General features: G+C 38.3%; 1 protein-coding gene across 6 annotated transcripts in view; it reads left to right on the forward strand.

The window, feature by feature from the left end:
* FOXP2 (forkhead box P2) overlaps positions 1–14,014 on the forward strand; it is a 618,653-nt gene that overhangs the window by 570,383 nt on the left and 34,256 nt on the right. For all 6 annotated transcript variants that reach the window (XM_081957449.1, XM_081957451.1, XM_081957452.1 and 3 more), the window contains 5 exons: positions 5,564–5,651; positions 7,961–8,044; positions 12,317–12,518; positions 12,956–13,032; positions 13,163–13,264. In XM_081957449.1, the coding sequence (XP_081813575.1) occupies positions 5,564–5,651; positions 7,961–8,044; positions 12,317–12,518; positions 12,956–13,032; positions 13,163–13,264 (553 nt within the window). The remainder of the gene's footprint in view (positions 1–5,563; positions 5,652–7,960; positions 8,045–12,316; positions 12,519–12,955; positions 13,033–13,162; positions 13,265–14,014) is intronic.

The raw sequence follows: 14,014 nt of genomic DNA on the forward strand, positions 1-14,014 counted from the left end.
GCTATGTTGTAAATTTTATTATACTTCTCATGTAAATTCTAAAGCATACACTCCCTGACCTCATACTTTTGTTTATTTCTTTGGATTAGATCTCTGCTGCTCCTTTCACCCACACACACGTGTAACTGGTTTAGGGAGTTTATTAATATTCCCCAGCAAGTCCCTTCACCAAAACCACAAAACTGTCCCAATCAAGTCTACCCAAGAGCAGATCAAGGTTAGTCCACAGAGCAAAGATCCAATAGTCCACAAAGCACCTGAAAATTGCTTTGCTCAAACAAAATAACTCCACCAGGCAAACTTAAATCCACCAGGCAAAACTTAAATCCACACATAAGAGAACTCAAGGGACAAAAAAAAAGTTCAGAATGTCAAAGGCATAATTCCAAACATGATGTCAATCCAGAGTGAAGCAGGAATCACAATGATCAAACAAACAGCTAGAAAACAAACACGTTTTCCCAGCAACACCTCCATCTGTCTGCTATGATAAATAGCCAGCTTCTAGTGCAGCCCATCGAGACAGGTGGGGGCCCTTTCCTCTGGAGTAGTTCAGCCGACCTTCTCTGCTCCTTCCTTTTCTCTGCCAACTTAGAACCTCTATTAAGGCCTACCACATGGCAGTAAGAGTGGCCAAACAGTATTATTTTCCACTCCTCACCCAGCAGCCCTGTTTTGGGTCACCCTCCTGGGTCAGTGGAGCTTGGGTAATCATCTGCAGTGCCATGATCAATGATGAAAAAGTTCCCAGTTGGATCTCTGTGGAGATAGTCCATATGAAATGCCTGGGGAGAGGTCTTGCCCGATTAGCTGGAACTGTGTGATCCTATTGGCCCTGATGAAGTGGACAGGGTCCTCGATGCTGTCAGTGCCACTACCTGTCAGTTAGCTCTTTGTCCCTCTTGGATGGTGAAAGCCTCCAGGATGAAGACTAGCAAGAGGGTCCTGGAAGTGATTAATGTGTCACTAGAGGAGAGGACATTTCTGGAAGCTTTAAAAGAGGTCCTAGTTTGCCCCCTCCTTTAAAAAACATCACTGGATCCTATCTGCATGACCAGCTTTCATCCAGTTTTCTACCTCCACTTTTTGGGAAAGTTGTGGAAAAGGTGGTATCTGGCAGCTTCAGATGGTTCTGGATGAAATGGATTATCTGGACCCCTTTCAGTCAGGATTCAGGCCCGATTATGGGATGGAAATGCACTGGTTGCGCTTGTCGATAGTATTTGATGAAACCAGGATGGGGTAGTGCAGGTGTGTCGAACTCAAGGCCCTCAATGAAGTCAGATCTGGCCTGTGCGGCCATCCTGGTAATTGTAAAGGGCTAGTCCACATCGCTTCAGCCCAACCCACGCCATCCCAGTGGGTGGGCACGTGCACAGGAGTAGGCAGGCACATGCGCACACAGACTCAGTTCGCCACTGCCATGTGCAGGGCAATAAAATAGTCTGTGGGACTATGTAAAAAAAAATAGTTCAGATCTTCCAACTTCACAAGATCTTTCTTTTTGTGAGAAGTGGGAAGGTCTGAAGTATTTTTTTACCATAGTCCCACAGACTACTTTTGTTGCCATGCATGCAGCGGCGGCAAACAGAATTGCAAAACAGGTTAGTGAAGGGATGTGGCTACCCTCGGGGTGGGGGAGAAGAGTTTGGCATGGGTGGCCTGAGATAAGCTGATGCATGGGGCAGCTCCGCACTCTTTGCCTCTTCATCTTCCACCCTGCCATAGCCTCATTTCATCTTCCACCCCGCTTCTGCCTTGCTTTGTGGCCACCACACCAGTGTGTTGCTCAGCCTCCCACTCGCTATGGTGGCAAGCAAGGGGAAGAGGTGTCAAAGAATGAAGGCAAACTAAGCAAGGTGGTGGATGATGGATTAGATGCAAGCTGCTGTGGAGAGCATGGCTGGTGCCATAGCCATGAAGTGGGGTGAGAGAGCGAGAGAACACAGCTTTTGTCTGAAGGAGGAGGAGGAGTGGAGAGAAGAGGGAAAGTGGCTGAGGGGAAAGCGACCCACTGACCAGGTGCCACCACTGCTGAGAGAGAGAGGGAGGGAGGGGGGGAGAGAGAGATCTGCTCCAACCTCTGTTTGTTTGTGTGTGTATGTGTGTGTGTGTGTGTGTGTGAGAGAGAGAGAGAGAGAAAGAGAGAAAGAGAGAGTGAGAGAGAGAGCAATCCGATCCAACCTCGGAGAGTTATACCAAGGCTGGCAGCAGTGTGCTTCAGTGCTTGGCTGGCACTCGGCTGCTTTCCCTCTTTATTCTCCCTGCTCCTCCTCCTCCTCCAAACAAAAGCTGCACTTTTTGTCTGTCCATTGCAGTGCAGCACCTGGGATTTACTTTGACAGTGGGGGTGGTTAATCCATGTTTGTGACATGGTGGAGAAGGCAGAAGGCAATCCCCCCCCCCCCACCAGACAAGACCAGCTTGATAGGAGTGGGGTGGGAAACTGAGTGGTGTTGAAAGGAGCTGAAGACATACCGGCTGTAGCTGCTCCGCCCCCTGCCTTGCCTCACCTCATCCCATGAGACGAGCCTCCCAGCTACTGCCCCACCTACTGGAGGCCCCTGGACTCCCTCCCCAACCTTGCCCAGCCCCCACAGGTACCACTCAAATGAGTAATGACAAACTGGCCATACACCCAGGTCACACTCAGTCAGCCGCAAACTCCCCGGCCATGCCCCTTCTCCCCCCGGCCCCCAGAGGACAACCACAATGCTGATCTGCCACTCAGTGAAACTGAGTTTGATATCCCTGGAGTAGTGCATCAGTGCTTGATACCATCAACCATGGTTTTCTTTTGGGTCTGCTATGGGGGCTAGTGCTGGGTGACAGTTTTGCTTTGGTTTGGCTCCTTTCTACAAGGCTAGTTCCAATCGGTGTTAATAGGAGTTGAGAGGTCCAGCCCTTGGACACTATCTTGTAGCATGCCATACTGCTTGGTATGCTCTCCACTCCTTTTTAACATCTACATGAAACTGCTGGGTGAGATCATCCATCACTGTGGGGTGAGGTATCTGCAGTATGCTGATGATACCCAACTCTATATTTCCACTCCTGGTGACCCAAGTGAAGATGTGGCTGCTGTCTTGCAGTATTTGGATGCTGTGGGAGACAACAGGCTTCAACTGAACCTTGACAAGACCAAATGGCTTTGGGTACAGGGGACCCTGAGATTAAGTCTTCTGAACTTGTGACTCCTGTTTGAAGTGCAAGTGGCAGTCACGGCCAGGAGAGTCTTTGCACAAATTCAGGTTGTGCACCAGTTGGGTCCAGGCTACTTAAGGGACCATTTCATCTCACTAGGATTGACCCATCCCACCCATGCCAGCAGAGTAGGCATACTTCAGGCCCTAGTGGCCTGATTATTCTGACTAGTGGGATGCAGGACAAGGGCCTTCTCTGTTGTTGCACCTGCCTCCTAGAACATTTTGCTCTCCACACCCCCAATGTGAGATCAGCTCTTCCTGACCTCCTGTAAGAGCCTAAACTTGTGGCTCTGCCAGTTACCTTAGGGCTCCAATGGGAAAGCATCACAGTCGAGGTGTTTGATCAATTGATCACATATCTTCCCCCCATCCTATGCCAGCCCTTCCCATCTGTAACTGGATTTTAGCAGTTGGTGTGTGTGTTTGTGTGTGTATACTGTATGTATACACACACACACACTTATACACTCACACATACATACATACACGCAACCATGTGGTTAGATGGGCAGCCAATCGTATAAATTTTATAAATAAATAAACAACTTTCTTATCCAAGTCTAATACTACATTCAAAGCCCTAGGCTGCTTGTTATCAATGTGCCATTATAAATCAATGTGTGCATAAAGAAATTTCATTGTAATTAAGAGCTTGAAAGCATAGAAAAGAAGCTATTATGAAATCTAAATCAAAACAGGAAATACTGATATTAGAATAACATTGTGTTCACATGACATACTTTTTCCACATTACTTCCAATGATAGCAAAGTTTTCATGCAATGCTTACATAATTTAAGTGCTGATAGTTACTTAGGAATCTTGACAACAATCATATCCTGTAAATAGAGATAACTCCAATATGTCTTCCACCAGTGTACATTCAATAGCATGAAAAATATTACTTATAAGAGCAATAGTTTCTCATTCGTACAAGTACTTCATCTATTCACTTATTGTTAGTTAAAAACTCCCTGTTTATTAGATTCAAGTTATAATGCATAATTATTTGGAAATGGTGAATAATTGAGGTTGGAATCAAATTAACTATCCCAACTGCCAAAACCTAATTGCAATAATATATCATAGAGATAGTTTTAAAATATCTTTGCAGACCAGAATTCTCTGATGTGTCACATAGCTAATTAATACATCAGCTCCTTACTGTAATTTTGATATCAGTCATTTAAATCAAGAGTAATCAAACAAAAAACTCATCCATACATTCTTTTTCAGATGGTTCTTCTGGAAGCAACATACCTCCTTCAATTATACTGCTTAGAATTTTTTTAAAAAGTGAAATAATCTTGAAAACTTAAAACAGGTCACTTACTTTTCTTTAAAAATGAATATCCTGTTCAATCAACTATTTGGTAAGCCTGGTAAGAAACATAGGTGCTTATGTTCTCACTTACATATGAAGATATAGGTGTAGAAAGTGCAAGTTGCTTTATCAAGCAGAATATTTTCCCTGCATAAGTAAATAATGGCTTGCTAAATATATTGTCATACATAATGTGATCCCTTTAATAAAGTTTAACCCGAACAAATTTGTAGTGATCACATTTGTGTTTTATTTGCATTCTTTCATCTATACTTCTCCGTTTTCCAATTCTGTATCCTTTGTCTTTTTGCATTGCTCATCCAGAAATGCATTTTTGCTAAATTCACAAGCTATGTGTGTTGAAAGGTATTCATAATTGTACCAGTTTTCATTGACAATACCCAAATATCACTACCAAAATGTGCTCTTCTCATGTGGCAGAGAGGGAAAAGTTCAGATTTAGTAAGTGTACTCAAATCATAAAAAGATGTGTGGTTAAACTTTTTGGCATATTTGTTTAGACATGTCTATCCCTTCACAACTGGGAGGTAAAAGTTACATAGGCATCTGAGTAAAAGTCAAAATTACATTATATCACATATATGATATGAATTTGCCATTATAATTATTACATCACAACACATGTGATGTTACTTTACTCCTATTATACATACCCATGACTAGCTCTTTTATAAAATAAGTGTTAAATTTGTTTCCTTTGTCATTGTACCTTTGTGCACCATTTTCTTGTGTCTCTGATCATATCTTATAGCCAGGACCAAGGCTGCTCAGTTGCATTTTCCAAACTACTTTGCAATGAATTCCATTAGGGAAATAGTGAAGTTTCTTGCAAGGTAGTTATATTATGCCTGTTACAGCAGTTTAGATTCGAACTGGGTTTCACTAACTTGCTTTCTGACATAAGAATTGTGTTTACAGAACATACACACAGAGAAAGAGAAGCAGTAGAATTGAGAAGGTTATCAACCTCTACCTAGTGTTCTAATTATTTTAATTATTTCTTCTTTTACTAGGCACCTTAATAATGAACATGCATTGGATGACCGAAGCACTGCTCAGTGTCGGGTGCAAATGCAGGTGGTCCAACAATTAGAAATACAGGTTTGAAAATATATCCATATTCTGAATATATTTTTCCTTGGGAAAATTGTCTTAATTTCTTATGGAATTATGTATACATTTATGAACATATTTTAATATCTACTTGTATGATTTGAAATAAATTAAATTAAATACTAATTAACTACCCTATGCAATGCAATTTAAACATCTACTCAGAAAAGAGCTACTGAATTCAGGGAGTGTTTTTTCTAAATAAGCACTTATGCAGAATGAATTCATTTATGTTAAAAATTATTTTTAACTATCATTTTTTTAACCTTTATTGATAATTGTGCCTTTAGGAAATGGGATGTCTGTAAATGACAAGTCATTATGCAAGTCTGGATTAACTTATTTTCTATATCATTTGTATTCATATAAATTCTCAACTACCTTTTAAAGCAAAAGTTCATAAACATAACATCATAAATATATGCCAATAACATCATCAATCTGCAATTAAACATTTAATTTTTAAATTTCTCTGTACTATCTGTACATTCTAGTGATGGACAAAATTCTTAAGACCTTGTAGACAAGTCTACAACCTGCTTCACCATGCCATATAGTTATGAAAATATGTGTTTAGAGATTCATAAGGTCATATTTTTAGACTCCAGAAATTTTGCTCCTAATTCACATAATGGCTTTGATTTTATCTGAGTATATGATGGTTCTCAGTATAATGTACTTTTGGCCATCTAAGAATAGTGTAGATGCTCTCCAAACCACCATCACCCCAACATTATCATTTCTAAAATGGCTAATGTAAATCAGCTCTCAGAATCATACTTTTACATATAGATTCAATAATTTGGGAGATTGGTTGAGGAAGGGAAAGACAAATTACGAGAAATTTTTCATTTAGTATAATTGGAGAGAACGCCACCAGACATAAGGCATATGATAGTTAACAGGATCCAATAAAATAATAAAGATTTAAATGTGGGAATCAAATGTTTAGTCCAGGTAAAAAATATGTTTTGAACCAAAATAAGCTCTAGCAGAATTATATTTAATATTATTTTTAGCACAGACCAATTAAACTATAATCTATTTAAAGCATGTCTTCCTTTATAGCCCTAAAGCAGTGGTTCTCAACCTTCCCAATGCCGCAGCCCTTTAATAAGTTCCTCATGTTATGGTGACCCCCAACCATAAAATTGGTGTCTCAGTTCCTAAGACCATCAAAAATATGTGTTTTCTGATGGTCTTAAGCAACCCCTGTGAAAGGGTCGTTCGACCCCAAAGGGGTCCCAACCCACAGGTTGAGAACCACTGCCCTAAAGTGTTTTACTGTTACCATTTTACATTTTGTGGTCATTCTGCAAAAGTGATAGCTGTCATTCAATGGAAAAGTCTCATATAATACAAGCATGGGTTGTATAGATTTGGGACTGTGGGTTTTTGTTTTGTTTTTAAAACATGCATGGTTTGGATTCTTTTTTTTTTTTTTTGCCTGAAAATTAAACAGTGGGAAATGAAATAATTGTAGTGTCATCCTCTTTCATTTTATATACTGGGACTTTGCTTTATTTACCCAACCAAATCCTCAGGTGTTTGTGTGTGTGTGTGTGTCTGTATGTTTTTTCGAGGTGCAATTTACATTTACAAATATTATGTTGTGATATAAAAGTCTCAATGGACTTTCTGCTTTCAGGATGATCAATTATGAGTTTTTCCCTCCCATCTCTTTTGTATGACTGTAAAAAAGTAAGGTCCATCTGTTGTAATGAGACCTAGAACATTGTTGATGTCAGTTTAGTGGCAGAGTTCAACATTTCACACTGCCTAGTCCCTGTCACTCTATTGAATTAGATTGATTATGGTAGATTGCAGGGGGCACTAACTGAACCTCATGGGAATGGATGAAAAGTATAGACAGTCTTGGCAGGCACCATGCTATGAGGACCCTTCACCTCTTCACAGCTGTTGGCACTAGCCCATTGCTAATAGTGTCCATAGGACTGAACAGAGACACTATGGGCCATCTAATTTACAGACCTAATAACTTGCTACTGTTGAGTCAGTAATGACCTCAATTCTCTTATTGACAAAAAGATGAAGTATTATTTGTTTTCTCTGACCTTTTAAACATGACAAAAGCTATACAGCTTTCTTCTTTCTTGCTCTCCCTCCACTCCTGAAAATCCAAGTTTCCTTTCTATAAAAGTTTTCATTGCATAGAGGCTTTGATATGCAGGAACATTACTCCATAACAGTCTCCAAGATAAGATGTATCACATGAAATAAAATAGCTGTTATTAGTCATTTCTAAAATGCTTCTGATCTTACTCTTTCTTTAACAGCTTTCTAAAGAACGTGAACGTCTTCAGGCAATGATGACCCACTTGCACATGCGACCTTCAGAGCCCAAGCCATCTCCAAAACCTGTAAGTGCATATTGCTTTATAAACAGTAAATAGGTCTACAAATGTAATAGACTAAGAAAATGAGCAATTTACTGACAGTTGGAAAACAATAAGTGTGATGAAAAATATGGCAATAAAATGAAGGTAAAATGCAATCGCTCGTCAAATTGCATGTTTCTTTAAAAGTAATGCTATCTTTTACAAAATCTGTCCAATCTGTGCCATAGGGGACACTAAACAAGCACACCTGTAAGTGCACAAATCACTCCCTTTCTGCTGAAGCTAGAAAGAATATTATTTTTGAAATAGACTCACCAATATTAAAAAGAAAGCTGTTTTAAAAGACCTGAAGTTCAACTGACACAGAAGTAGTAAAGAAAAAGTTAGAATAGCAGCTTAGCACAAGGCTATATAAGTACATGGGTTGATGCTCTAGTTTACCCTGTCATTTAAAATATCCATCAGAAAAGACATTGTGTTTTGTAATATTTTTGTCGTTGGAGAGAAGCAAATTGTTCATCTGATATCAGCAATGTCATAGTGGGTATCTATTCCACTTTTGATAAAGGTGTGAGTTACTGATATATCACTACCTGTTTCTGAATTAGAACTAATAATGGATTAAAATATGGAGTCTTTTTCAATAGCCTTCTAAAATATATTTGCAAGTTATATATACATCTCGGTGTATGTCAGGCTACACAGCTTGCTTCCTATAATTTGATAAAAAATAATTCTAATGAGACAACTTTGGAATACTTTGTCCATTTCCACATACAAAAAAGATGTCACTTCCAGCCTTATTATTCAATGTTCTATGTAGCTAAAAATCTTTGAAAAAAATAGAGAAAAACAGCATACAATTACAAAAACATTCCTGTACATCACAGCCTCCTAAAAATTCCTTAAAACAATGGAAGAGCCATGTTTGTAATTTCCTCCCAAAAAACTGTACATTTAAAACACTTAGTTTCAAAGCATATTCTTAAAATTATCAGATATGGAGAGCAGAAATCAGGACCACCATCAATAATGAGAATTAACATTTTCTGCATCTATCTTCTGCCATCTAGTGATTCTTTGGATTTTTTCACCTCCCAAACTGATTGCCCTGTGATTTATAACTTGATGGACCCTTTGGGTTTTCGGTGACTGGTAGCATTTTTATGTACTGTATATATGTGAGTCTTCAACATTTGTATTGTTTTCCATAATTGACTGTTTATTGCCTTAAGTATACATTTGCACTATAGTACTAAATATGTCCACTTTTCATTTTTTTTCCAAAGGAATGTTTTTGTTAGTTTTTAGTATCTTCACTTGGCTCCCAAATATTTCTTAATAGTGTAGAAAATGTGTGGAAATATTTTTGCATCAAATAATTATTTTAATGTCAATGAGTGAATTTATTACAAATTTTAGAACTATCCCATATTTACTGTTTTGACTGTCTCATTACAATCAAGTTATTTTTCTACTGTTTCTATAGTGTAAGTTAGATATTCACATGACAGTGTAATTGTCTCATAAATCCATCAGAAATCTGCAGCTTGTTCTTTTCCAATTAATTATTCAATCAGTAATTTTTTTAAAACTCCAGCAGCATGGTTACATCTACACTAATAAAGAATTTTCAGCCTATAATCCAAAACAGAACCTGAATGAATAATGTAATTGAAGTATTACATTACATAAACCACACATGAAAGAATTGCTAATTGCGTTTGATGGTGAGCAATTAGTACAGAATCTTAGATAAGCAATTTAAAGTGAAAGCACAGTTTAAAGTTCCTTTTGGAACTAGAGATATCTGAAGTTGTGAACTAATACTGTCTTCAAATTGGTTTGAGAGAAGAGTGGTAAATACCACCAAAAAAATCCTAAAATGAACACTGTACAAAAGAAGCTTCAAAATTGATATGATTGTAGAGAATTATGGTCTCATGTGCAGTGGTTCAGTTAAGACGGCCCACACATTTGATATCTATTAATAACATGAATTTATTACCAAGAAAAAATGAGCTGTGTTGGTTCATCACTACACCCTTAACAGCTATCAGTACATGAACACAAGGTGCAAACGGAGTGTGTATTATATGACCCCATTTACTCTCTGAATGGTACTTCATTAAATGGTACCTTTTGGCCATGCTATGGATGGATGAAAATCAAAGTTATCATGGCTGGGAGTCCTGAATAATGAGTTTCACCCAACCTTGAATATATTCAGATGAGCTGATGTGGCTAAGTGATCATCCTACATTTTACATGCTTTTCTTTAGTTAATAATAAATTCTATTTTATCAGCTCACAATTCCATGCCTACAAACATGTCATGCTTATTATTGCTGCCTAGAAGAATAACTTACCATAACACTGTAAACATAGAGGTTGACATACATACTAGCCCTAGCATTTCAAACCTGTCTGTGATTTATCAATAGGGTTGCAGCATGTACAATCTTCCCATAGAACTTTATTTTATTTTCATTGTGATAAAAAAATTAGGGTGGGAAATAGTGGGATACCAATTTAAAGTGTGTGTGTGTGTGTGTGTGTGTGTGTGTGTGTGTGTTGTGTGTGTGTGTGTGTGTTGTGTGTGTCTGATAAATGAAATAAAATATAGTATTGACATGTCAGTTTAGAATTTGTAGTAGTATATGTAGTATACTACTACTTTAATATGTAGTAGCAAGAACAATTGATATTGCTTCAATTTATAACTTACACAAAATCAAAGATACTTTTGTACCTCTTGGGCATTTCATCACTGTACAGAAGACAGCATTGAGCAAAATCATTATATTTTCCTCCTTCCCTCCACCCCATATGTACTTAACAAAGAAAAACAGTTTGTGACTTATAAGGAACAGATGCACTCAGGGATGCCTTGAGGGCACCAGTCGTTATTATTATACTGCTAATGCTCTTTTGCTGGCTGCTGCCCAAGAAAGCCAAACAATTAGCTGGCATATGTTAATTTTTGTTTCCCTAACAAATCTCTCTACTGACTAGATGTGTAAAACAAATCCACAAAGAAAGATCAATCAATGCTGCTCGCCATTGAAAAGCAGTCTATCTTAAGTGTATTTGGGTCCTGAAAAGCAGGTGTTACTAGATTAGGAATAAAAACCAAGTCAGCTCTGTTTAGTCAATCAAGGCACACTTACTGCCCAATTTCTATTCATTTTAGTGCTAGATAATGCATAATATCCCTATAGATAGTGGTCTTTCTATAATTTCAACAAGCCATTTTTAAGTTCTGCATATTGAAAGATACTGTAGAAAATTATTATAGCTTTGATTGGTATCAGCCAAGGATAAGGCAGAAAACGTTTTTTGGGGGGGGGTTACTGCCATGATTATCCATTTTGCTAATTGGATGCTATTTATGACAAAAGATGTATGGTAAATATGACAGAGTTAATATGCATTTTTGATAATGAGTAGCAAGGCTTTTCTTGCTGGGGTGTAATGAAGGGCACACTGTTAAACAGCTTGCGTATATTTTCACCTTCCTTTTTTTCTCCCCATTCTGACATCCTCTTTCTAGGGTACATCAACCATAAGTGACACTGTAATCATAAATTGAAAATGATACTTCCAGAGGAATTGGCAAACTTGACATTTCATTATATTTGTTAACACATGCCACAAATGATTGTTAGTGAAGAAATTCCATTTCCCTCTCTCCATCTCCAATCAGATTTAATTTGAAAATTTTCAGCCTCCTCTGGCTAATTTGCAATTAAGACAATTTTGTTTGAATATGTAGTAATGTCATTACCATTCCACCAAATTAGCAAGGAGACTAAAGGTCAGTGTAAAATTTTCCAGCTGGCTGGAGCCTCTCAGCTGAGATTTGGGACTGAAGAAAGGAAATCCAGCAGCATCACAATAGGAACTTATTTTGAGTCACTTTGGCCAAAAGCAAAAACACTTCTGGGTTCTCATCCTGGGGCATCAACCAGGGACTAGCCTGCCCTGCAAAAGAGCCTGTCAGTAATAAACTAGAGGATACTGTAGGGGTAGATTGTTGAGTCAAGTCCAGTAGGACTAGCAGAATAGTCCTGAGTGACATTACTGCAGATTAGAGCATCCCTTAATTATAGTTTTTATTATGCAGTTTCATCCTGTAATTAGCTGAACTTGGCTTCTTCCTTTTGCAGCTTATTAGTGGCTACATAGCCGTAGAAATTTTTATTCTCATCTGTCAAACCATTTAAATACTTTTCCCTGCTTTTTCTTCTTCTTCATGTAACTTCCTCTGGCTTCTTTTCTGGACCTCTGTAGTTAAATCTGGTGTCCAGTGTCACCATATCAAAGAACATCTTGGAAACATCTCCTCAGAGTTTACCTCAAACACCTACTACTCCAACAGCCCCAATTACTCCAATTACCCAGGGACCCTCAGTCATCACCCCTGCCAGTATACCCAGTGTGGGAGCCATTCGAAGGCGACATTCAGATAAATACAACATTCCCATGTCATCAGGTAAGCACATGTGTTTAAGTATCTTAAACAACCATAGAGGCATTTAGAGAACAAGATCTGAGAAGTCCAAGAGATGCTTTATTTTCTTTAATATATAAAATCATGCTTAGTATCTGAACATCTATATATGACTTCAGAGGAGAGTTTGCTGGTTTATCAATAATCTTTGAAGGAAAGTGGTTATAGAGTTTTCTGACTGATTTTTAAATAGCTATTATTTCATGACTGTGATAGGGCTGGAATGAAGGATAGGAAACATGCCATGTCACATAAGAATATAGTCTGATTAATACATTAAAAATGGCCTGACATTGGTAGTGAATGCTAAAATCAATGCAAATATTTCACAAATGTTCTGAAGTGCAGCTATCCCTTTTTATCAGTGCCCTGATATGCCTGTTCACACCAATAACAACACGTTTCCATTTTTTAAACAGAAATTGCCCCAAACTACGAGTTTTATAAAAATGCAGATGTCAGACCTCCGTTTACTTATGCAACTCTCATAAGGCAGGTAAGGTGAAAGAAAATTAACTTTTACTGATTACATTAGAACATGTGAAGGCTTGCTAGAGAACGGAATACTGTCTAAGCTTGTTAGGAAACCATTATTTTGTATCAGTCTGTATCTTGTCTCATTTCAGGCTATCATGGAATCAAGTGACAGGCAGTTAACACTCAATGAAATTTATAGCTGGTTTACACGGACATTTGCTTATTTCAGGCGCAATGCAGCCACTTGGAAGGTAACGTGTGTGTACGTGTCTGTGTGTCTGTGAAAGAGACTGTGTATCAAAGCCAGCTGTTTTAAAAGAATGTCTAGGCAAGTCTCTTACGATAGGGCCAGGAACATTTATTTACATGACATAAGCAGATTAGTATCTGCTTCCCCTCTTTTTAACCTGCCTCTTGAATGGAATGAATTCCCTCTCTCAAAATGACAAGTGAAAGAATAATTCTGCCTCTGATATAGTTTTCTAATTTGGTGCAATTAATAGCTGAGGCTTGGCAGAGAAATGAGGGCCTGACACACTAATTACAGTGTGAGCACTCAATCATCAACACCTTTCTTAGTCGCACCATATTACTTTTTCTCTTGCATATTATTGGCTAATTAGTTTGAAAAATGTCTGTTTGCCTTGTGCAACAAATGGAGAGTGTAGGTTTTGTCTTGGTCTGTGCCTTTTGTACACATCATACCTCATCATATAGACTGAAGCTGCCACAGGACTGAGGGCCATGGCTACTCAGCTGGAACTAAAAGAAAAGAAAGTGAATATTATCCTGTCAAGCTATAAATGTAGTTTATTTGCTTAGACAAAAGGGTTCATCCATATCCCTGTCCAAACAACTTTATTGTCTGGATCCTACTACAAGGATCAAAAAAAGGAGGAGAAGAAGAAGGGGTGGGGGTAGGGGGGTCTGATTCTCTTTTGGGGAAAAGAGCAATGTCTTGAAAGATAAGAGTACTCAGCACAGATGAAGCAGACGTTTTA

The sequence above is a fragment of the Natrix helvetica genome (genome assembly GCF_964273705.1).
Source record: "Natrix helvetica genome assembly, chromosome: 6".
In the NCBI taxonomy this organism is placed as follows: Eukaryota; Metazoa; Chordata; class Lepidosauria; order Squamata; family Natricidae; genus Natrix; species Natrix helvetica.